At 41.1% G+C, this 22,238-nt stretch overlaps 1 protein-coding gene across 1 annotated transcript in view; it reads right to left on the bottom strand.

Annotated features, from left to right (window-relative positions):
* Positions 1-217: 217 nt before the first annotated feature.
* The window catches only part of TRIM33 (tripartite motif containing 33), a 99,459-nt gene continuing 77,438 nt past the window's right edge, over positions 218-22,238 (bottom strand). Inside the window, 8 exon segments of the mRNA XM_042462557.1 lie at positions 218-5,101; positions 5,183-5,233; positions 8,131-8,231; positions 8,234-8,278; positions 8,953-9,028; positions 10,739-10,862; positions 13,880-14,226; positions 16,858-17,017. Coding sequence (XP_042318491.1) covers positions 4,889-5,101; positions 5,183-5,233; positions 8,131-8,231; positions 8,234-8,278; positions 8,953-9,028; positions 10,739-10,862; positions 13,880-14,226; positions 16,858-17,017 — 1,117 coding nt within the window. The 3' untranslated portion in view covers positions 218-4,888.

Below are 22,238 nucleotides of genomic sequence, written 5' to 3'. Positions count from 1 at the left end.
TGAGAGTGGACCGATGGAAATGACTACTCCATGTTAAGTCAGGACTTAACACTGCACTTGAGTTGGGACTAGCCATAAATTGCCTTATTCAAAAAGGTTTTAAGAAATTCTCCCCTCCCCCTATTTTTAAAAAACTTTCCCATACTAATAACCATTATGTGACTCTCCCATCTTTTCAAGAAGACTTTGGGTTTACAAAAGAATACTCAATTTGAAAGACTCTTCCTTTTCTAATTTAATAGAAATAACCAAAACAAAGTGGTCTGCAAAACAATGCTATTTAAAATTGTTCTAGTACAACTGCTACACCACATTCCAGAGCATTTAACAAGAAATATTTACAGGCTGCTAAATATATTAAATAATAACGCAAAGGGAAAAAATGCCTTTATTACACACCAGCCAAAAACACAGGAACTAAACAATTAGAAACGTTAACTTGTTAAAAAAATTAAATATAATTCAGAGAATACAATACCACAGAAACAGCACTTTTTTGAAGAATCAGTAAAGTTAACTATGTGCAAAAAGTACCAGTTTTAATTAGCAGAAAGAATGAATGTTGGGAACTTAACCCTTTGATTTCTATATGTATACATATAAAATTAGAACAGGTATTTGATTGCACAAATCTCTATAGACCTGTTATATATATGTGTGTGTGTGTGTGTGTGTTTAATGGCATTTTGAACTGAAGAAATGCCCACATCTGTGGGCCTTTAACATGCACCACCTTCCATTTTGAAATTTAAGTTTACACTAAGGGGAATGCTGAAACAGGTGACAGTTCTATAAAATTATTTGCATTTCTTTGTACGGAGTTACAAATAATTTCAGAAGAAAGCAACAACTCCTCAACTTTAAAATGGATTTGATTAAAAAGAACACTGAATTTTGTTACTGTAAAGCAGCTACTAAATTAAGAAATTTTCAAAACTATTTTAATTCAGATATCTTTTAAAAGGAGAAGAAGCAGCAGGCAAAAAACACAAAATAGCTACAATGGATGGAGTTACTGCATGTTCAAATTTAAAAAGGAAAAACGGTGGTCATTAGTTGACATCACAAATCTTATGCATTAGTCTGAAATATGTCCATGTAAATTGTGGCATACAAAGTTTTTAAAAAAGTACCTCCATTATTTACTGAAACACCTACTTTTTAAAAAAATATGTTAACTTTCCCCAATTTTTAAAATAAAATGCCACACTATAACTGCACACTTTTATTATTTTTCTTTAAAAGCTTAGAATTGATGATACACATACAAAAACCTTCCTATGAAATCACTATTCAAAGGAAAAGGATTCCTGCCATGCTAAACAGGCAACAGACAAAGCAGTTTTATTGCTTTTTCCTAGAGAGAGGAGGAAAAAGGAAAAAAGAAGCCTACATCCAGTACATTACACACTCAAATTCAACACACTGTTCTTGTTACTTATACTTAAATAGGACTGGCTAATAAAACTAAGTTATACTACAAAATGGCAAATTGGGGCGAGTTGCTAAAACATCTTTGTTGGCTGTAGTGGCTTGCAGGAATGTTTATAAAACATTCCACTTATCTATCCAGTGGTGAGTAAACTGACAGTCAATGCCACATCAAACAGTATTAATGGGAAACTTTTGTACATGAAAAAGGCTATCTACATTTAACAGCATTTCTACTTTTAAAAGCTAGGGGGAAACACCCTTTTTGGATAGTAATTAAGCCTTAATAGTATATGATAGGACACTTAATTCCAGGGCACAGTTAAGTAAGACCTGAACATACTTAGCTGGTTAAACTAACACTAATCACTAGTAATTACATGGCAGGGGACCTGCTGAGGTAATTGAAAAGTCCACAGTCAGCACGCTGTACACTTGTCGTCCTTCCTGTTTCAAAGCAAATTGCCTTTTTTCTTTGGATTAACTTAAACTTTCAGAACATATACAACCAAGGAACAGTTGAAATATTTTTTTTACAAGATCAATTAAAATCAGAGCTTAAGAGTTAAATTAAGTGACAGAGAATCTTGGGACATTACACCTAAGTTACACTGTAATGTATGCAGCACAGGTAAATCCGTATCGCATGCAAGAAAAGCTCCACTATCCACTACAAACCTGAACTCTAATATAAAGTATGTTCTCAATCCCAGTATAGCTCAGTTATTGCATTGACATATGTAAACTGCCAAATGGAGGTGCTCATAAAAATGCACAGGTGGCAGAGAAGTTACTTTGGGTGAATAAATCTTGTTGTCATAGAGAAAATTTATCTAACCTAGAAAAAGACAACAAAGTATGTATGTCTCTCATTCCAATCAAGAACAGAAACTGGCAATTTGTAGAAATATCTGCTATATACGAGATTATAGATAATCAGGCTCTTATTCTTGTTTTAAAAAAATCAAAAGGCCTAATTCCATGTTGAGTGCACTACAATTCTCTCTCTCTACAAGGCTGCAACTGGTATATGGTTTGGTTAAATGGCTCAGAAAAGCAGACCTAATGGGCAGCATGGAAACATGGGTTTAGCTAAGATCTGATATGAAAATGTATAAAAGTATGTTGACAAGATTGCAGCTTTCAGGTAACAACTTTGTAAAATGTTCTTCATAGCACAGGAAAAAGACTTTCTGAGTGTTAAGGAAACAATAAATTTCAAGACTCATGGCGGATATCCCATTGCAAACTGAAAATAGAAAATATGTGCACTATCACATTAAACTATCACCCAACATTTGCTAAGCATTTTGTCTTGCACTTTAAAAACAAACAAACAATCAGTGTTTTTTCCAAAATGTCAGTTATAAATCCACGTGCTAACAAGTCAACACATTAAGATAAATAGTAAGTTTTCAGTTCAGGCATGCCATTCTCTCAACTACACAGAAGGTAATAATCAAATAGGACTACACTCAGTATCAGCACTCACCAGGTCGACAATCTCAACTTTTGAGAGAGAGAAAGAGAGAGAAAGTGTGTGTTTGAGTGAGAAAATTCGATCCCATGTTTGTGTGTGTATGAAAAAAATTATATACCTCATTTCAGTACTTCCTTCTATGCATGAAAAGGCTAGACATTAACCTGAGATTTTCTTTCACTGCTGCTGTCTTGATATTCCATGAGAAAAAGTTAACACCTGACTATTTGGGCAACTATTGATTATATTTAGCTACAAACAATTTAAATGTACTTCATTTACTTGAGGGAAAACCTTTTGAGAACATTCATTAGGAATAGCCAAATATCTGCTGGATCCTTCAATTTTAAATGCAATAGATGATCTCAAAAACTGAATCACTTTCATATCATAGAACCAGCTATTTTGTCTGTCTGCATAAAATGAACTCTCTAGAACATTACTGAAACAATACACTATGCAACAGAAGCCATTAATCTCATTATATGTTTTTATACTAAACTATTGACCATGACAAATTAGTTCCTGTCACAGCAAAAATTTATTTCGGTCACTTTAGTGTGTAGTTTGCATGTTTTGATATATAACAATAATAAAAATATTCTAGGAAAAGGCTTGAAAAAAGGTGCACCTGGATATAAGGGATATTATTTGTTCAAATTATGTTCTCAATGATGCCATCAAAGCAGAACTGAAGAACTTGCTTACATGCAGATTATCACAATGAGGTTTGCCTGTTCTCATTATCTACCCAGAAGTCACTTGTCTGGCAATATTGGTCCATGCAAATTTCTGTTTTTAAAGATGGACACGTAACTCAGTTTCCATAGGCTTTTTTACTCTCTTAGACATTTAAGCTGCTTCTGAAGAAAACTCTGAGTAGCTCTAACAAAACAATATAGAACTTCAAACTAAGAACAGTTTTAGAAACACAGCATATTACAAATCTGTTTGTGATTAGGAACATTAGTAAGAATACATATTATCTTAAAAACAGCCCAGCAAATGTTGCTGTCTGAAGGATTTACAGTACCATTATTTACAAATAAGACAGAGTGAATACAGAAAATTTTACACATTTGGTAGACAAAGTTACTGTTTGCTGATAGTGGTATATCAGAAACTATTATTAGGGAAGACTGGATGGTCAGTCACCAAATTTTAACTTCACAGTCTAATTCTGAAACTCCTAAATTCTATATAACCAGTTTTCCAGCCAACATCCTGCCTCATAAGGGGAGAAAATGGGATTAACAAATTTCAAGAGGATACTCACTTAAGTGTGCTGTGCACAGGACTTCCACTCGATGCCATGAATCCTACTGAAAAGCATTGATTGCAACCAGATTTAATGAGGAACATATGAAGAACTCGCACTCCTGCATTCTCCAATTCAAAATTATTTAATGAGCAAGTCACGATACTTCTATACAAGGTCAGTAAAAGAAATCAAAACCTAGCTACTTGACCAAACACAGAATATGATACTTGCAATACCACTTAGATGAGACACTGGATAAAAACAATCCCATTCATACTTAGTGTTGCATGAAGAGGATCTTGAGGAAGGTTTCTTGCAGAGCAAACTGCAGCCCAGTATTAAAGTGAAACATCACTGCCTTGGTCCACTCTTGCAGAAATGCTTACTAAGTAGTGATAAGAGTTCAATATTTGTACAAATGTCATTTTATAAAAACTTGCTTCTTTATCAACGTTCACCCCACACCTCTGTATATGAGAAATTAGGGCGTGAAAAATGAAAAACAAAACACTAAAAAACCAAAACACAAAATCAAGAACAGAAGTTGAAAGCTTTTCCCCCTTTTGACAAGAATGTTTCTGTACAAATGCTTTTTGTAATCTAATACTGTCTGAACACTATCAGCTTCAATATGATGGCCACTGAAGGCATGATAATATTCCAGGAACACTTAAATATGTTTCTTTTTACAATAGTTTAGGTCCATTTGAATCAGGTTACTTTATATGCACTGGTCTCTCATCCGATTTTAGACGTTTTCTACGTGGCTGTATAAAATCTTCATCTGAGTCATCTGTTACTTCAGCATCGTCCTCTTCTTGCTCAAATTCAGGTAAAGGCTGGAAGGTCCTGTCTGGGTAGATCTCTGTAAGTTTGTCTTCAAAGTATAATGCAACTGCCTTCCCTGCCTGTGCTACTTCTGAATCAGCCTGCAAAGTAAAAAGATAATAACATTCACTCATTGGTAATGCACATCCTTTCAGCAAGTGTGCATGGTCTGAAACGCTTACCTTCAAATTAATCTCTTGTGTTTCTGCATAAACTTGAACAACTTTCATCATCTAAAAAGGATACCAGAGTCAAAAAAAAGGAAATTATAATCCCTTCTAAAGTCATGAGACCGCACAGGATGGGATGACTAAAGTCAGCCATATCAAATTTATTTGTAAAATTCACTGATGCAGAGGTGACTCTTCATAAGGCCCTGTTACTGGATTTGCAATATATGAAATTTAAGTTATGCTATTGCTGCAGAAATTGATAGCATGTACAAGAGCCCAATACTGTTAGATACACAGTAAATTTAGGAATTGTGTCATAAATGCTTGGGCAGTCATTCTTTCCACCAGGGCTCCTCTGCTTGATTTCATATAAAGAAAAGTCTAACTGACCCACTGCTTTCCAGTTAGGTCTTTTCCACTACGATAGCCTCAGGTGAACTGCTGATTTAAAAAGAACATCATGCCGTAACCATATGTACTTCTACAAGAAGAAAGGCAGGCATTCTTCATTGGCTTTGTTTCTTATCCTACCTATAGCTCCATCTATGCAGTCTTAAGTGTGTTACCTATTCCTTAAAATCAGCATGTTCTGAGAAACATAACTCTTCAATCTCACCTCACCCATTAAAGCGTAGTTTAAAAAGGATGAGTCCCAAACTGTTTTCATAAATTCTATCAAGTATACCTTTAAGCATCTAAAAACTTTTGCTGTTCTTGTAAAATAGGAAGAGAAAATTTAATATGCATACAGTACCATGTAACTGTTTCAAACATTTCTGAAGAGGAAACAAGTTCTAGTTTAGTGCTCATCAAAAGCAAGAGAAAACAAACTGAAGATCAGCATGAAGATCTGTCCCATTCCCTTTCCCAGCAACAGTGCAAAATGTCCTACCAAAGCCATCTAAGGATACATCTCTATACACTAGTGTGACCAAATGTAAAGGGTCCGGGGAGGCAGTTTTCTGCCCCTGGACTCCTCAGGGCCACAGAGCCACCAAAAATGGCAAATAAAATCCTAGAAGTAGCTCCAGGTCCACTATTTGGTTTTGGAAAATTGGTATTAAATTTGGGGTCCTGGACCCTATTTAAAAGGTGAACTGCTACTTCTAAAGCTTCCAGTAGATGAAGTGGATTCCCACTCCCTTGGGGGAGGGCAGAACGTGGTTCTCTAGCAAGTCCAAAGGGGACAAGAGTGACAAACAAACAAATAAAAGACCACAGGGCCATACTTTGCCTACCTCACTATATACATTTATCTTTGAAGAAGCTCTGCTGAATCAACAGGACTTACTTTTCAGTAGACATGCATAGGACTATGCTGTAAATATACAGTTTCTCAAAATATGGGCTTAACCCTTGAAACAATAGAAGTGGGTTAAATAGTCACATTTAGAAGTGTAGTAGTATAATTTAGGTCTTTACAGTTTTCAATAGGTCTACCTTAAGTAAGACCATATGTATCCAACCTTATATTCAAAAGACCTGTGGTCAGGAAAGTTCCCATCTACATACCGAGTACTGCCCTGATCATTTTGATCCATTATTGTTAGACAATAGGCTTCACATGAAACATGATGACATTTTTATAGGAAGCATATGTAATAATATGCTTCAGTTTTTGAAAGGAGGATTTATACCTATACTAACCATCTACATAGGCTGTGGTAGAGTACATGCCTGAAATTCACAATCATAAAGGTGTCTTTTTATATGACTGAAACCCTCTTGGACTAGCTAAAGAGATTATACTTGTTTCAAATAAGGCTGATCAGATATTATCAGGATCGGCAAAAAGGCAATAATGCACTTCAACTATGTCTTCAGAACCTGAATTTGTGACTATGAATACTCAACCTACTTACCATAGCAGATTGTCACACCCTAACCCCACCCCCAATTTGTCTAGATACCTTTTAAAAATTTATAGCCAGACTCTATAATCCACAGATTCAACCATCTAGGGCTTGAAATATCTCCATCTTCCCTCCCCCCCCCCACCATAATTCCAAAAAGCAAACCTTGATTTTGCCATTTTATATAACAGACACCATTTAATATGCCATTGAAATAAGAGACCTGAGCATCCATAGATGTTGGTATCCATGAGGGTCCTGGAAACAACAGTGGATATGAGGGCCCAATGTATTGATGTTTTCTTCTAACTACTACTCTTAAAGAGCTGGGGTTAAATTAATGGAAAGGCATTCATTTTAAATAAAACACATGGTAATCAATTGCAAAGCTTATGTCTGATTGCAAATAAGTCTTCTGGTGGTTTTTTCTTTTTATGCGCTTTTTATGTTATCACTGCATTCATTCCCACAGGAGACTGTCAGCTAGTTTTAACATTAATAGAAATTTATCAGGCAATAGTACTAACAAGGGGAAGTTCACTGCAGAAACCACCAAAGCAGGTTTTGATCCATAACCTGCCATACACTTAGATAATACACAGTGATACAGTATTCCTCAAGCAGCTATATACTGAGCCATTCCAATTTCTGTAACATAAAATACAAGAATGAATGTTTTGGACAGAAAGCAAAAATGTATAATGGTTAGTTTGTAATCTCAACTGTCCATGTGGGAAAGTAGAAAGTACACTGGTGGGACAGGGAAGCAAATCCCGTATAACACATGAACCTCCAAGAACAAACAAGGTTTATGCACATAAATGTTAATGTCAGTACGCGATACTTAATGATGTTGCCCAATATAAAAGAAGATTAAAGATCAGGCCTGTATGTGCTCACATTAAATATTCGGCACACAATGGGTGAATGTTTGAACCACACATACACACATACGAACTGCACACTGGGACTCGGCCATAATAGTGATAAACATCCATCTACCCCATGCACAAAACTTAGAAGTAATTGTAACTGAAGTCTTGTGTGGCAGAAAGAGAATCTCATATTAACAAAAGGAATTCTTCAGGTTGGAAGTTAACATACTTCATTAAACCTTTCACAGTTTTTGAAGATCAGTCGACATCTGCACAAAATCTTCAGGTGTCTGGTAGTGTGGGAATGCTTCTTCTGTAGTTTTTTTCTTTACTTGATAAATCCATTGGTTTCTTTATTATGTATAATAGTTTGGTATCTGTTGAAAAGATGCAGTGAGGTTACAAATAAAATTAAACAAATGTGTTATTATAATCACAAGTGATCTATCGATAGGGAAAGATCTTTTTAGGCTGTTACAGATAGCCAAAATAAAGCTGCTCGAGTCACAGTGGAGGTATGATGGTGTCAATGATGCATGTGTCCTAAGATCCCAGAAGTCGCACCAAAGCCACGGTCCAGCCCTAAGGACTGGAGTGTGGCTTTGGTGTGGCTTTCTGGACCTTAGGATGCATGCATCAATTGAAACACCACACACCTCCACTGTGACTCGAAGCAGCGTTATTTTGGCTTTCTGTAACAGGCCCCAGACTCCTGTTTCAATCAGCTGATAAAGGGATAACCTGATGGTTGTGGGTTGCTCCTTCAGCTCTACTCAGAGTTATTCATCCTTTTTCTGAAGTTCATCAAATAAAACAGTATACTATTTTTTTTAAAGTGCCATTTTAAATTCTCCAGAACTTATTTATCCAAAGGGTTTATCTAACAGATCAACTATGCAAACACAGCAGAAAATGATGTTAAATTTGATTTTAATTTTAAGTGTATTTTCAACAACACGCTACTGTTTAAAATGCTTCTTCCAAATTCAGGCCTTTGCAGAGATAAAATGCATTTTGTCATTATAAGTGTGGTGTATCAAGTAACACTCACAGCACACTGGGACGGGCTCCTTGGAATTCATGCTCAGCTCATGGCAGTATAGGGAAAGCAGCAGACGCTCACATTTCTTGCAAAGGAAAAACAAAATCAATGCATTTTAATTCCTTCTAAGAGACTGTGTTTTAGTTCACTAGTTTTATACTTACACTGTAAGTTTCAGGAAAATAATATGATTCTTAAGGTACAAGAGTCTGAAAATCTGCAGCAGTCCCATCACTGTCAGCAAGGCTACTTGGGACAACTGCAGCACGTAAGATTCAAACATCAGGGTAACAACTATATTGTGCTCAAAGAGTTTTTGGATTTTAACAGCCACATGCCATGCAAAAAAGAGCTTTAGGCTGTGTGGAATTTCAGCAGCAGTTTATTACACAACATAAAAGTAGGGTGCAAATAAACAGAAACCCCTAAAACCACCACTGGCATGCAAAGCTAGTGGCAACCTGTAAGCTACAGAAGAGAGGTCAGCAGGCAAAAAGATCTGCCCCACAGAAGCTTCCTCTGTGTGGTAGATGCTTCCCTAACTATAGAGAGCAAAAATGGAACATGCTGGAGCAAATCAGGGGAGGACTTGACAGTGCAGGGTCCTGAGACTGCCCATTCCCCCACCCCACACCCACCCAGAAAATTACACTAGCCCTGGAACCAACATAGTTTGTATCCCTCCCACTTGGCACAATGGCAATAAAAAGAAAGAAAACATGAGGGAGGGAACCAAAGGATGACTACACCCCCCACAAAATCACCAAAACTTTTTGCACTACCGACATGAGCCCAACAGGACACAGGATCTGGTACTTTGGCTAGCCTGGGTTCCTTCATTCATCCCCAATGCTTTCTATTTTTAAGCCTATTAACAGTAATTTAAGAATATTTCTGTCCCAAACGGCCAATAGCATCCTCTAAAGCCTCAGGAGTGCTATGGCCCATTTCACTATATCTTCAGGCATTTTTAGCACCCCTAATCTTTTTCAGATCTGGGCTAGGATTTTTTCAAAGCAGAACGTGATTTGACATTCTTCTATCATCTTCTGGTTTGAAAACAAAACAAACAATGGTTTTATATTTAACCTGAATCTAAACTTTTTTTTAAAACGGGTTTGGCTTAAAACAAAGGTTTAAAATTGGTGACAGCAAAATGGTCACTACCTGCAGAGCTCACTACTGACTATATAGCACCGGGGGGGGGGGGGGGATCACCACCATCCCATTTTGGGGACATGGCATGGAGACCCCTGAGGGCCACAAAAATAGCACCGAGTGTTCCATGAAGCCTGCTGCCCATATTCTGATGCAGAAGAGAAACAAGTCTTATTTTATGCAACAGGCCTCTAAATATCAAATGGGCAACTGATTTATTCACAAGTTTGTGGCTCTGAAACTCTCCTGAATACAATTTAATTATATGGGGCAAAATAACTAGTAACTACATATGATCACTCATCTAGCACGAAGTGAAATATTGAGCATACAGTGTGCCCGCATATGCTGGAAGCCTGCACCAGAAGAAGCCTTGGCATGCCAGGAAGAGGCAATGGGGCGCGTGCCGCAGGCACAAACCCAATTACTTCTAATGGGGCTTGACTTTACATGTTTTTCCCTTATGTGGGGGGTTGGGGGAGAACATATCCCCGCGTAAGGGAAGGGCGCACTGTAATTATCTGTAAAAAAGACATTTAAACTAAGTCAACAAGCTACAACAGAAGAAATGCAAATTGTTTTGTTAAACAGGATTTCAGAAAAACAAAATTACAAACATACATTATTGGGCACCTACCCTTTGGTCCACAGGACTCAAACCTTGTGCAGTTTTCCCCTTCTTACTATGCTGCAAGTTGTCACAATCATATTCTACTTCAGGTTTGCTAAGATCTCGGCAAAATGTACATATCCATTCCCCACTATGGGGAAAAAAAAAAGAATTAGGCTACACATTTAGGTACTGTACATGTTATCCTAGGGCCTTTAAAGTCTATTGCTAGTCTGAACTAAAACAGGTCCACTGAAACAATGGAGAATTAGTGTTAACTTACCATCCACCAACTGATTCATTGAGTTTACCCTAGCTGGCTAGCAATAAAATTTAGGCCTAATACTGTACAAAATGAAAACTGAAGTTTTGCAACAGAAATTAAACCATTTGTATGTAAAATCAGTATGTATTTCAGTTTTCCTGGATGCACTTTTTCAGGATTAATTTATATTCCCTCTTCACATAAATAATTAAGGAATAGAGAATTATGACCTTGAAGCCACAAAGGTGGGCTCAAGGACAGATAGCTGTGCAATATTTATGACATGGACCAGTTTCATTCCATTTGACAACAGATGGAGAGTAAATAGATTCTCAATCTGTTCAGCAAGGGCTGGTCAATCAATGATGTTGATTCAAGAGCGGTTATTTTCTGCACTTGCAGTCTTTCCCCATGTTTCATGACATGATTCCCATAACATCCTACCCTAGTTTGCCAAAAAAAAAAAACCCCAACAACAACCATAATTTGTCCTAGACACATACAGAATATTAATGTACTCATTAAATATTTTTTTAAAGTGACTAGAACAGATATACAAAAAGTTGTTTCACTGTGAACTTTACCACTGTCTTCAGTTCATACACCACAGAGTTGTGTTGGCCGCACCCTACAATTTCATCTTACCCACTGCAGATCTAACCTATCTTGTGATCATGAATACAACATCTGCTACAGGTACACCAGAAAGAACAAGGACACTAACTATTTTTCCTGTATACTGTTTAACTTGCACTAGGAGCAGCGATTCCTAAAGTGGGTGGTCCTGCCTCCCAAGTGGCAGTGGAAAGATTAAGGGGGGCAATGAGGGGAAAGGGGGGCAGCAGGGAGGCTTTCAATCAAAGTAAAGGTAAAGTTTTCAGTTGACATAAATGTCTAGTCGTTACCAACTATAAGGTGCTCATCTCTGTTACTAAGCCAAAGAGCTAGTGTTGTCAAAGACGACTTTGTAGTCATGTGGCCAGCATGACTGCACTAAACACTTATCTTACTACCAAAGTGGTACCTATTAATCTACTTGTATTTGCATTCTTTCAAATTGCTAGATTGGCACAAGCTGGGACTAGTGACGGGACCTCACTCCATCACGTGGCCTGGGCCTTAAACTGCCAACCTTCCAACATTGCAATCATCAGTATTGGCTTCTTAACCACTAAGCCACTGCATCCCTTTAAATCAAAGTAGTCTTGTGCAAAAAAGACAAAGTGAACCAGCAGCCTTTAGGACCCTGATGGGGATATAGGATTGCATGAAACTTCTCTTTTCAGGGTCCCTTAAAACCAATGCACAGCCTCGCTGATCGCTTCATGTGGTGGTGTTCCCCACCTACTTGCACAAGCTCACTCCCATAGCGAGATCTTTTGCTAACAGTGGCAGTGGCTGTTGGGACACTCTTGCAAGGCTTGGGCACAGGGCAACGCTTCTGTGGATGAAAGCGGCGCCATTGTGGGACAAACTGACTGACTGAAGCCAGGACTTAGACCATGTGGTGCTGGGGTAGAAGCAGTGGCAAAAGGGAGCTTTCAAATCAGGAGCTCTGGTTAAGCTTTGTCGGGATATGACTGGGCGGTTGGAACTGTGTGCCTGATCCTGCTTTCTTTTGTCAGATAGGCCAAGAGAAGGGATGGCAGAGGAAACAACCGGGGGGGGGGGGGGGGGGCGGGGGGATGTGAGGGGGGGGGGGGGGAAGGGGGGGGGGGGGGGGGGCTGTGACTTGAATATGTGTGGGGAAGGTACATCTCTGGGGAAGGAGGGAGATAAGTATTCAGAGTCAATTTTTGGAAAGTGTCTTTTAACTCTGAGTGACTCCTTTAGGTACAATTCCCCCTTCCCCCATCTATGCCAGTCTCCAGTTGAGAGCAGGAAGGATTGAGGTGAGTCCTTCCTCACCAGCGAGAAGGTTCTCCCTTTGCACCTAGTCTCCTTGGGAGCAGTAGCTGAACAGCTGGTTAAGCAGTGCTCAAGAAGACTCTCATCCATGCCAGCCTTGTGGCAAAAGCCAGCGCAGATGAGAAGCTTCTTGGCCACTGCTTGATGAGCTGCTCAGTCACTGCTCCCTTTGCATCCTTGCACCTTAGGAGTAGCAACAAGGCAGCTGGCTGAACGGGACACAACTGAGAAGCTTCTTGCCCATACTGGCCTTGTGGCAAAGGCCTGTGCAGCAAGAGGCTTCTCAGTTGCTACTCAACAATCTGCTCAGTCCCTGGTGCCTTTGTACCGTGTCATCTTGGGAGCAACAACCAAGCAGCTGGCTGAGCAGCGAACAAGAAGTCTCTTGTCCATGCCAGCCTTACTGCAAAGGCTGGTGTGTGTGTGTGGTGGGGTTCTCAGTTGCTGCTTGACTGGCTGTTTGGTCACTGCTCCCTTTGCATTCTGTCATCCTGGTGCAGCAACTGATCAGCTGGCCGGCCAGCCTTCCTTCTACTGTAAGGCAGGCATGGGCAAAAGGGAGGAGCAGGCCTAGGTTGCTGTTGCTACTGTATTCACATAAGAGATGGAAGCAGAAATAACTTTGGAGCAGCCAAGGTAAGAACTGCTGACCAGCTGACTGCTGAACAAAGTGGGGATGGCAGGGGCAGTGAGGGGGCAGGCCCCATTCCTCCCAGTCCTGGGATTGGTGTTTTTCTGGAGGGGACTAGGGTTATTACTGAAGAGGAAAGGCATGGTAGTTCAAAACATTTGGGGACCACTGCACTAAAGTCATTGTTTCCTACAAAATGACATAGTTTTTGCCTGTCAGGAATACCAACTATACTGACAATATAGTTTAAATGGTCTGATAGTAGTTGGGTGCTACCATTACTCCTCCTTATTGTGAACAGGCATATAGAATAAAATCATTACCTTACTGTTACAGTGTATAAAACACTGCTATATTTCCTCACCTTGGAAAGCTGAGGAGAGTAGGTACATGACAAGTTAGGTGGAAAACCTTTGGGCACTTTTCACAACATAGCAAGTCTCCCCCATTTTGACACACAGCACACCAGTCCTCATTAGGATCATCATCTTTGTTGTTGCCTTCTCCTCCAGTCCTAGCTGATCGGTGCATAAGACTACGCACTGGAGACTTTCCATTTACAAGACCATGTCCAGATTGCTTGCAGCTTTCACTTAAGTCTGCTGGTTCGGTTTTTACATGGTTTTCTATGCTTCCAAGTGCTTCCAACTCACTTTCCAAATGCAAGCTTGTAGACAGTGGTGGTGTCAAGCTGCTCTCAGGACTGCTAAGCTAAAGTAAAGGTACAAGATTGAAAGTTCAGAAAAATGTTTTCAGATGGGAAATCTCTGCCTCCTCCTCCTCACCTTTCTTACCTTCAGGTCCTTGCTTCTCAGTTATTGTCCATGAAAAGACAGATAACCAAGGCCTTTCCACCTTTGGCTCTGCAGACATACAGTTTTGTTCTGTCAAAATCTGATAGTTTTATACTTCCCCCATAGCAAGCTAGTATCCATTAACATTCTTTATTTGCATTTGTATTTTTAAGTTTTAATTATTTTCTGTTGGCTCCCTTAAACTCTGCTGAGGAAAAATTAAGGAAACTAAATACAAGAACATGAAGCATCATAAGATTCTTAACTTGCTTCTGCAACAGTATGCAAAGTACCTGGGCCTTTGCAGACCCATTTATTTATCTCAACTGTCTGAGATGAAAACTCTAACAAAGTCTCTTAGGCCTGTTACAGACAGGCCAAAATAAAGCTGCTTCGAGTCACTTTGGAGATATGGTATTTCAATGATGCATGCGTCCTAAGAGTCCAAAAGCCACACCAAAGCTGCACTCCAGTCCTTAGAACTGGCGCATGGCTTTGGTGTGGCTTTTGGCCTCTTAGGATGCATGCATCATTGAAATACCATACCTCCAAAGTGACTCGAAGCAGCTTTATTTTGGCCTGTCTGTAACAGGCCTTAGTATACACAATGGGTATAAAAGGCACATCATATGAAGTAATAACCACGAATATGAGAATGAGTAAGAGATAAAATGCTTTGGCTGTGTGTGCGTGTCTATGCTCACGCCCCCATCTCATGTCATCTTATGGGGATCTTATTAATTTCACAGGGTTTTCTTAGGCAAGGGATACTCAGAGATGGTTTTTCCTGTTCCTTTCTATTCTTACAGAACCTGGTATTCATTGGTGGGCTCCCATCCAACTACTATCCAGGGCTGACCCAGCATAGCTTCCAAGATCAAACAGGATCTGTTGCCTTCAGGTTATTTAGGCCCTATCCTTTGGTCATAATGTGGACCAGATAGGAAAGCTGGACTCATTGCTAGGAAATGAGCTGCCTATCTTTCAAGCACAAACACTGAGTGGGATACAGACTCAGTCAAATATATCCAGTGAAATCAGAGGGACTTATGTTAGTGACAACTACCGTATATACTCGAATATAAGTTGAGAAATTTATGCCTGAAAATTGCCCCAAAAATCTTGGGTAGACTTATAGAAGGGTCAACGCAGCAATAGTGATTAGAAAGGTCCTAGAGCAAGCAAGCCTGACACCTCAATCTCCATTGAATTCCTCCCCTTCCAATCCATTTGCAAGTTTTTCCATTTTATCAGAAAAAATCCCCTTTAAAAAGCACTTGGCTGGTCCATTTGCAAGGCTTCCCTTCTCTGGTCCCCTTTGCAAGGCTTCCCTTCCCTGGTCCATTTGCAAGGCTTCCCTTCCCTGGCCCCCTTTGCAAGGCTTTCCTTCCCTGGTCTCCTTTACAAGGCTTTCCTTCCCTGGTCCCCTTTGCAAGGCTTCCCTTCCCTGGTCCCCTTTGCATCCTACGGGGAAAACTCCCAATTGAAAAGCACTTGCCTGGTCCCTCTGCATCCTATGAGGTAACTCCCCATTGAAAAGCACTTGCCTAGTCCCTTTGCAAGCCTCTGCATCCTATGGGGAAAAACTCCCCATTGAAAAGCACTTGCCTGGTCCCTTTGCATCCTATGAGGTAACTCCCCATTGGAAAGCACTTGCCTGGTCCCTTTGCAAGCCTCTGCATCTTATGGGGAAATCTCTCCACTGAAAAGCACTTGCTTGGTCCCTTTGCATCCTACGAAGATAACTCCTCATTAAAAGCACTTGCTTGGTCCCTTTGCATCCTAGGGGCAAAACTCCCCATTGAAAAGCATTTGCCTGGTCTGTTTTGCAAGCCTTTGCTTCCTGTGGAAACAAATCTCCATTTACATCACTTACTTCTTAGCGGTCCAGAGAAGGAGACGGAGGAACGAAAGTGGTATTTCCCCCTTTCCATCCTTCCTTATGGCCCCCTAAGTTTTACCCTTGACTTATCCACGGGTCATATCAAAATCCAGGATTTTGACCCTGAAACCTTCTCTCGACTTATACATGAGGTCGACTTATACACGAGTATATACGGTAACTTGTCCCAGTGATTTCAGTCAGTTTGCTCTAAGGTCAACCAAGTCTAAACAGAATTCAACATGGATATCCCTTTTCAAGTAACATATCCTAAGTAATGGATGAACTCAATGAAAACAAAGCACTCCAGTGAGGTGGGATGTGAAGTATTTCCAGTACTGTAAGTGTGCTCTGTGGAATTCTAATTCTACAGAATACCCATCCTTAAATGGAAAGAACTGCTCATATTTATTGCCGAGATGCCACAGACTTCAGCTTGCACAAGAGGATGCATCTATTTGAAAACAGCTTCAAAGCAACAAACATCAAAGAGAAGAGAATGTTAATTTTAAAGGATTCTCCTCAACATGCTTGAAACTACCTAAAACTGGCTATTGACAAGACTGTACATTCATTTTATTTCTTCAGAGAAACATAAATCTCTACCATTTTCCTTGCTGCATAGTGAACACACACTAATGGTGCAATATACAAATAGATCTTTACCATGCAGGCACTCCTCCTGCCATCCTCTGTTTTTTCTTGCTTTACTGGTCCTGAGAAACTGCACACCTCTTCTTCGGCGCCAGGCTCTTGCTTAACTTTCACATGGTCAGGCTTGAAACTAATATTGTTCTTCTCAACAGTTCTACCAGAAGAGCCACAGCTGGAAAATACATAATTTCAGTAAGATTAATTTTCTTCAAAATACCCCTCAGCAAGAATTTTGAAAATCAAAAACACTGCTCAAAGCTTGTTGTTAGTACAGCAGAAATCATTCTAAATAAATGTTTAGTATCTTATATAAATTGTATCTATATAAATTCAGTATGATTTATCCTTATCATGAAATCTATGTGCTATTCAAATTTCAGATAAATAAGTGAGTGCAGTTTAAATAATCTAGCCAAAGGTGTAAGGGCCATCGACGAGGGGAAGAGATGATGAAATATGCCTTACAGATTTTATTCTTGAGACCAATATTATTTCAAAAATTGAAATGTTCTCATCAATATATCATTTGGTTGTTTGGGTTTTGTATGAAAGTCAGAAATTACTAACTTCTAAAAGTCTGGTGATGAAGAACATTTCTTTGAAAATGCCTGATTTATTCTTTCTTATCAAATGTCTCTAATTGATGTTCAATATTTAAGATTCTTACACATGTAGGAACACACCAAAAAGCCAGATACGCTGCATTAAGATCTCAGAGAAAGTCATGTATACAGTTCCACATAGTTTTAATTTACAGATTATGATTTACGCACGCACATTTTCCAGTTCAGATGCAACAATGAAAAATTACCACACTGGCTATGGCACATTTGTTGCAAACTAAACCTATCTTTCTAAACTGGGAGTGATTAACAGTGACTGACTTTATTTGGTGATAACAAGGAATGAATGCAGGATGTAGATGTACAGTTCAAGGAAACTGGATATTGGGTCAAATGTCTAATCACTAAAATGTGGTATATCTGTGAGGAAAGTAAAAGGAAATACAACTCAAGAAATCAGATTACATAATCAGAAGCAGAAGATGGAAAAGCTCAATTCTTCTGCAAAAACAAGTCCAGGAGAACACTGTGGCACAGACCACAAACTGAGGATGACAAAAAATAGAGTAATGCTAAAGAAATACACCGAATCAATCACTGTGCCAAAATTGAACCTGAAGAACATGCCTATATAAGTTAAAGAACATATAAAGAAAAGATGTGTGCTACCTGATTGATAAGGAACCAGAAAAACTCTGAACTGAAATCATTGTCAAAGAGGAATGCAAAAAGATATTATTTCTAGCCAAAAACAAAGAAAAGGCTTACTGGATGATACTTAATTCTTCAAATGGTTAAAGACAGATGAAAAGCAAAAGTAAAAGGTGACAAACGAATCCTGAATACATCAATTCTTGTGCATCAGTAACTATTGTAATAGTGCAAAGAAATAGAAGATAATGAAAAAAGTAGAACAAGAGAACCTTTGCACAAGATCTGAGAAATTAAGAGGAAATTCAAACTGAGTAGGGATGTGAAGTCGAAGGCTTTCATGGCTGGCATCCATAGGTTTTTTTGGGGGGGGGGGTGCGCTATGTGGTCATGTTCTGGAAGAATTTATTACTGACATTTCACCAGCCTCTGTGACTGGCATCTTCAGAGAATGCTGGCACGGAAGTGAGTGGAGTATATATACTGTGTGACTGAGAGAAAGTGAATTTATTTATTTATTTATTTATTATAAAAATTTATTTCTATACTGCTATTCCAAGGATCACAGCGGTGTACAGCAGAATAAAAATAGTTAAAACATCACAAGCCCATACCCCCAACAACATTACAAGAATGATAATAAAAACAATAACAAGCAACAAACATCCATACAAGTGGCTATGTAGAATGGAATACAACAAAACATTGTGAAGGGGAAGAGCATGACAACAAGGCTCATGGGGGGGAAACCTGGCAGAATAAATAAGTCTTCAGATTCTTCTTAAAGACATCAAGGGAGGTGGAAGTACGGAGCTCATTGGGGAGGGAGTTCCAGAGCTGTGGGGCTACAACAGAAAAGGCCCTCCAAAATGTAACATATCTAGCATCTGGAACTCTTAAAAGATGTTTCTCACCCGATCTGAGAGTGCAGGGCGGATTATATGGGGAGAGGCGGTCCTCCAAGTACCCTGGGCCCAAGCCATTTAGGGCTTTATAGGTAATAACCAACACCTTGTATTCGGCCCGGAAGCGAATAGGCAGTCAATGAAGATCTTTTAGGACTGGTGTTATATGGCTGGCCCTGGAACATCCAGTAACCAGTCTAGCAGCCATATTCTGCACTAATTGAAGCTTCCAGGTTTGGTACAAGGGTTGCCCCATGTAAAGCGCATTACAGAAATCTAATCGAGAGGCTACCAGAGTGTGTACCACGGTTTCAAGGTCCCCCAGGCCCAGGAAGGGTCGCAGTTGGCGTATCAGCCGAAGCTGATAGCAGGTGCTCCTGACTGTCGCATCCACCTGAGCAGTAAGGTGGAGCGACGAGTCCAGGAGCACCCACAAACTGTGAACAGAGTCCTTCACAGGGAGTGTGACCCCGTTTAGGACAGGTGGGACAATTTCCTTACCCAGGCCAGGAGAGCCAATCGCCAGTACCTCCATTTTCTCTGGATTCAGGCTGAGTCGGTTTTCCCTCATCCAGTCCATTACCGACTCCAAGCAAGCATTAAGAGGAGAGATGCCATCCCTAGTTACTGCATCAGTCGGAGACACAGAGAAGACTATTTGGGTGTCATCAGCGTACTGATAACACCGCGCCCCGTGTCTCCGGATGATCTCTCCCAGCGGCTTCATGTAAATGTTAAATAGCATAGGGGACAAAATCGCTCCCTGAGGGACCCTAGATGTAAGGGCCCTCCTATCAGAGCGACAGTCCCCCAGCTCCACCATCTGGAATCTGCCTGAGAGGTAGGAATGGAACCACTGCAGAGCCCCCGATACCCAACTCCCTCAGGCGATCCAGAAGGATACCATAGTCGATGGTATCGAAGGCCACTGAGATGTCCAAGAGCACTAACAGGGACACGCTCCCCCTGTCCATGCCCAGACGGAGATCATCAACTAAGGTGACCATAGCAGTCTCAACTCCATAGCCCGCCCAGAAGCCGGTTTGGAATGGGTCCAGATAATCCGTCTCATCCAAGATCTCTCGAAGCTGAAAGGCAACTGCCCTCTCGATCACCTTCCCTAAAAATGGTAACAGTGAGACAGGCTGGTAATTGTTCCGAATTAGGGGGTCAAGGGAGGGCTTTTTCAACAAAGGTTTAACAATGGCCATCTTCAAAGTTGATGGAAACTGCCCATCCCTGAAAGATGTATTAATGATATGGTGTAACATATCAGTTACAACCGTTCCCCCTTGAGCTGTCAACCATGAGGGGCAGAGATCGAGAAAGCAAGTCGTCTTCCTAACGCTTCGAAGAATCTTGTCCACATCCTCGGTACAGACAGACTCAAAGTGATCCAGTTTAACCAAGTCCACGGAAGCTCCGGATACCTCTACTCTAGATTCTGGACTAATAAAGGAGTCAAGATCAGCTCTTATCCGAGAGGTTTTATCCGCGAAGAAGTTGTTAAACTCGTCGCAGCACGCTTTAGATGGTTCCAGAATAGGGTTCAGGGGAGGGGGGAGTTGAGTAAGCTCCCTCACTACCCTGAACAGCTCTGCCGGACGTGACTCCGCGGACGTGATACGCGCAGAAAAGATCAAGTTCTTCGCTGCGATTATCGCCACTCCGTAGTCCTCCAAAAGAAAGTCCAGGAGTGTCTTGTCGGCTAAGTTCTGATGTCTCCGCCATTTGCACTCTAGCCGTCGCAGAACCTGCTTCCTGGCCCGAAGATCTTCCGTGTACCATGGCCGTTTTTTGGTAGCAGGTCTGAGAGGACGCTTGGGAGCGATACTGTATATAGCCCTGGTGAGATCAGTGTCCCAGATGGTAGTCAGGGCATCAACAGAGTCGCCGTCAGTTCCAACCATAAACCCCTCTAAGGCTTCTTGGAACCTTTTGGGTTCCATCAGCCTTCAAGGGTGGACCATCCAAATAGGTTCGCCACCCCCGGGAGGGATCTGAGTAGAAGCCTTGATATTAGCCTCGACCAGGAAATGGTCCGTCCATGACATGGGAGAGACGTTAGTAACCTCTGCCCACGGAATCTCCATATCCATACAGAAGAGAACATCAAGTGTATTACCAGCCGAATGCGTGGGCCCTGAGACTAATTGAGACAGGCACATGGCCGTCATGGTAGCCATGAATTCCCAAGCCGCACCATTTGGGCCGTGATTGGCCTCGAAAGGGATGTTGAGGTCCCCCAGGACAAGAAGCCTGGGGGACTCCAGCACCAGTTCCAAGACCAACTGTGTCAGCTCGGCCAGGGAGTCTGTTAGCGCACGGGGTGGCCAGTAGACTAACAAAATCCCCAAGCTGTCCTTGTCCTTCAGGGTCAGGTAAATACACTCGATGTAATCCATCTGACGCAGATGGTTCCTGGTCAAGGAAAGGGTGTTCTTATAGATCAAGGCAACACACACACCCCGCCCACCTAACCTGCACTGGTCCTTAACTGAGTACCCGGCTGGGAGGGCCTGAGTCCACACCGCCTCACTTTCAGGCCCGAGCCAGGTCTCAGTAATGCTTGCCAGGTCACAACACTTTCCCTCCAACAAGTCATACAAGATGTGGGTCTTGTTCTTTACGGACCTGGCATTGCACAGGAGCAGAGAGAGGGTTTGTGGTACAGTTGGACTGACCCACAGATCTCTTTGGCTAGGAGAGAGGATGGAAGGAGGGATAGATATTACGCATCGATCCCGCCTTTCCTTCCGATACAATTCCACTCTCCTACTGCTATATCTCCCCCTGCCCCACACTACTCTAATAGGAGCTCCATACGAAACAGAACAATTCACCATCCCCTCACCCAGCTGTCCATTATCCATGGCCCACTAGTCCCCACACAGCAATGTAACAAGGCTGCAGCAGAGGAAGACAACCCTACACGTCATTCCTCTACTGCGCACACAACCACTCAGGACCTGCCCCCAAGCCCTCCTGCGATGATGCGCAGGTACACAGGTGTGCAGCTGCAAAGAGTCCGTTGACTGCCAAATCCCTGGGCAAAACGTGCAGCTACGCAGGTCCTTCGCTGCCCAAGGAGCAGCCCGGCAACAGCAACAGGAGCGGCGTCCCTCAGGCCTTGGAGGGGGCAGGACGAGGAGGTTTGCCCACAAGTAGGCTTTATGGCGTGCCGCTCTCACCAACACGCCCCTCCCCGCCTTCCCCTCAGGTGTTCCTGGCCTCCTTTGGGATGCTGCAAACAGAGTCCGTTGGCTGCCAAATC

This window comes from Sceloporus undulatus, chromosome 4, assembly GCF_019175285.1.
Source record: "Sceloporus undulatus isolate JIND9_A2432 ecotype Alabama chromosome 4, SceUnd_v1.1, whole genome shotgun sequence".
In the NCBI taxonomy this organism is placed as follows: domain Eukaryota; kingdom Metazoa; phylum Chordata; class Lepidosauria; order Squamata; family Phrynosomatidae; genus Sceloporus; species Sceloporus undulatus.
The sequence above is the reverse complement of the archived record's forward strand: the minus strand, read 5'-3'. Positions and strand labels throughout refer to the sequence as shown.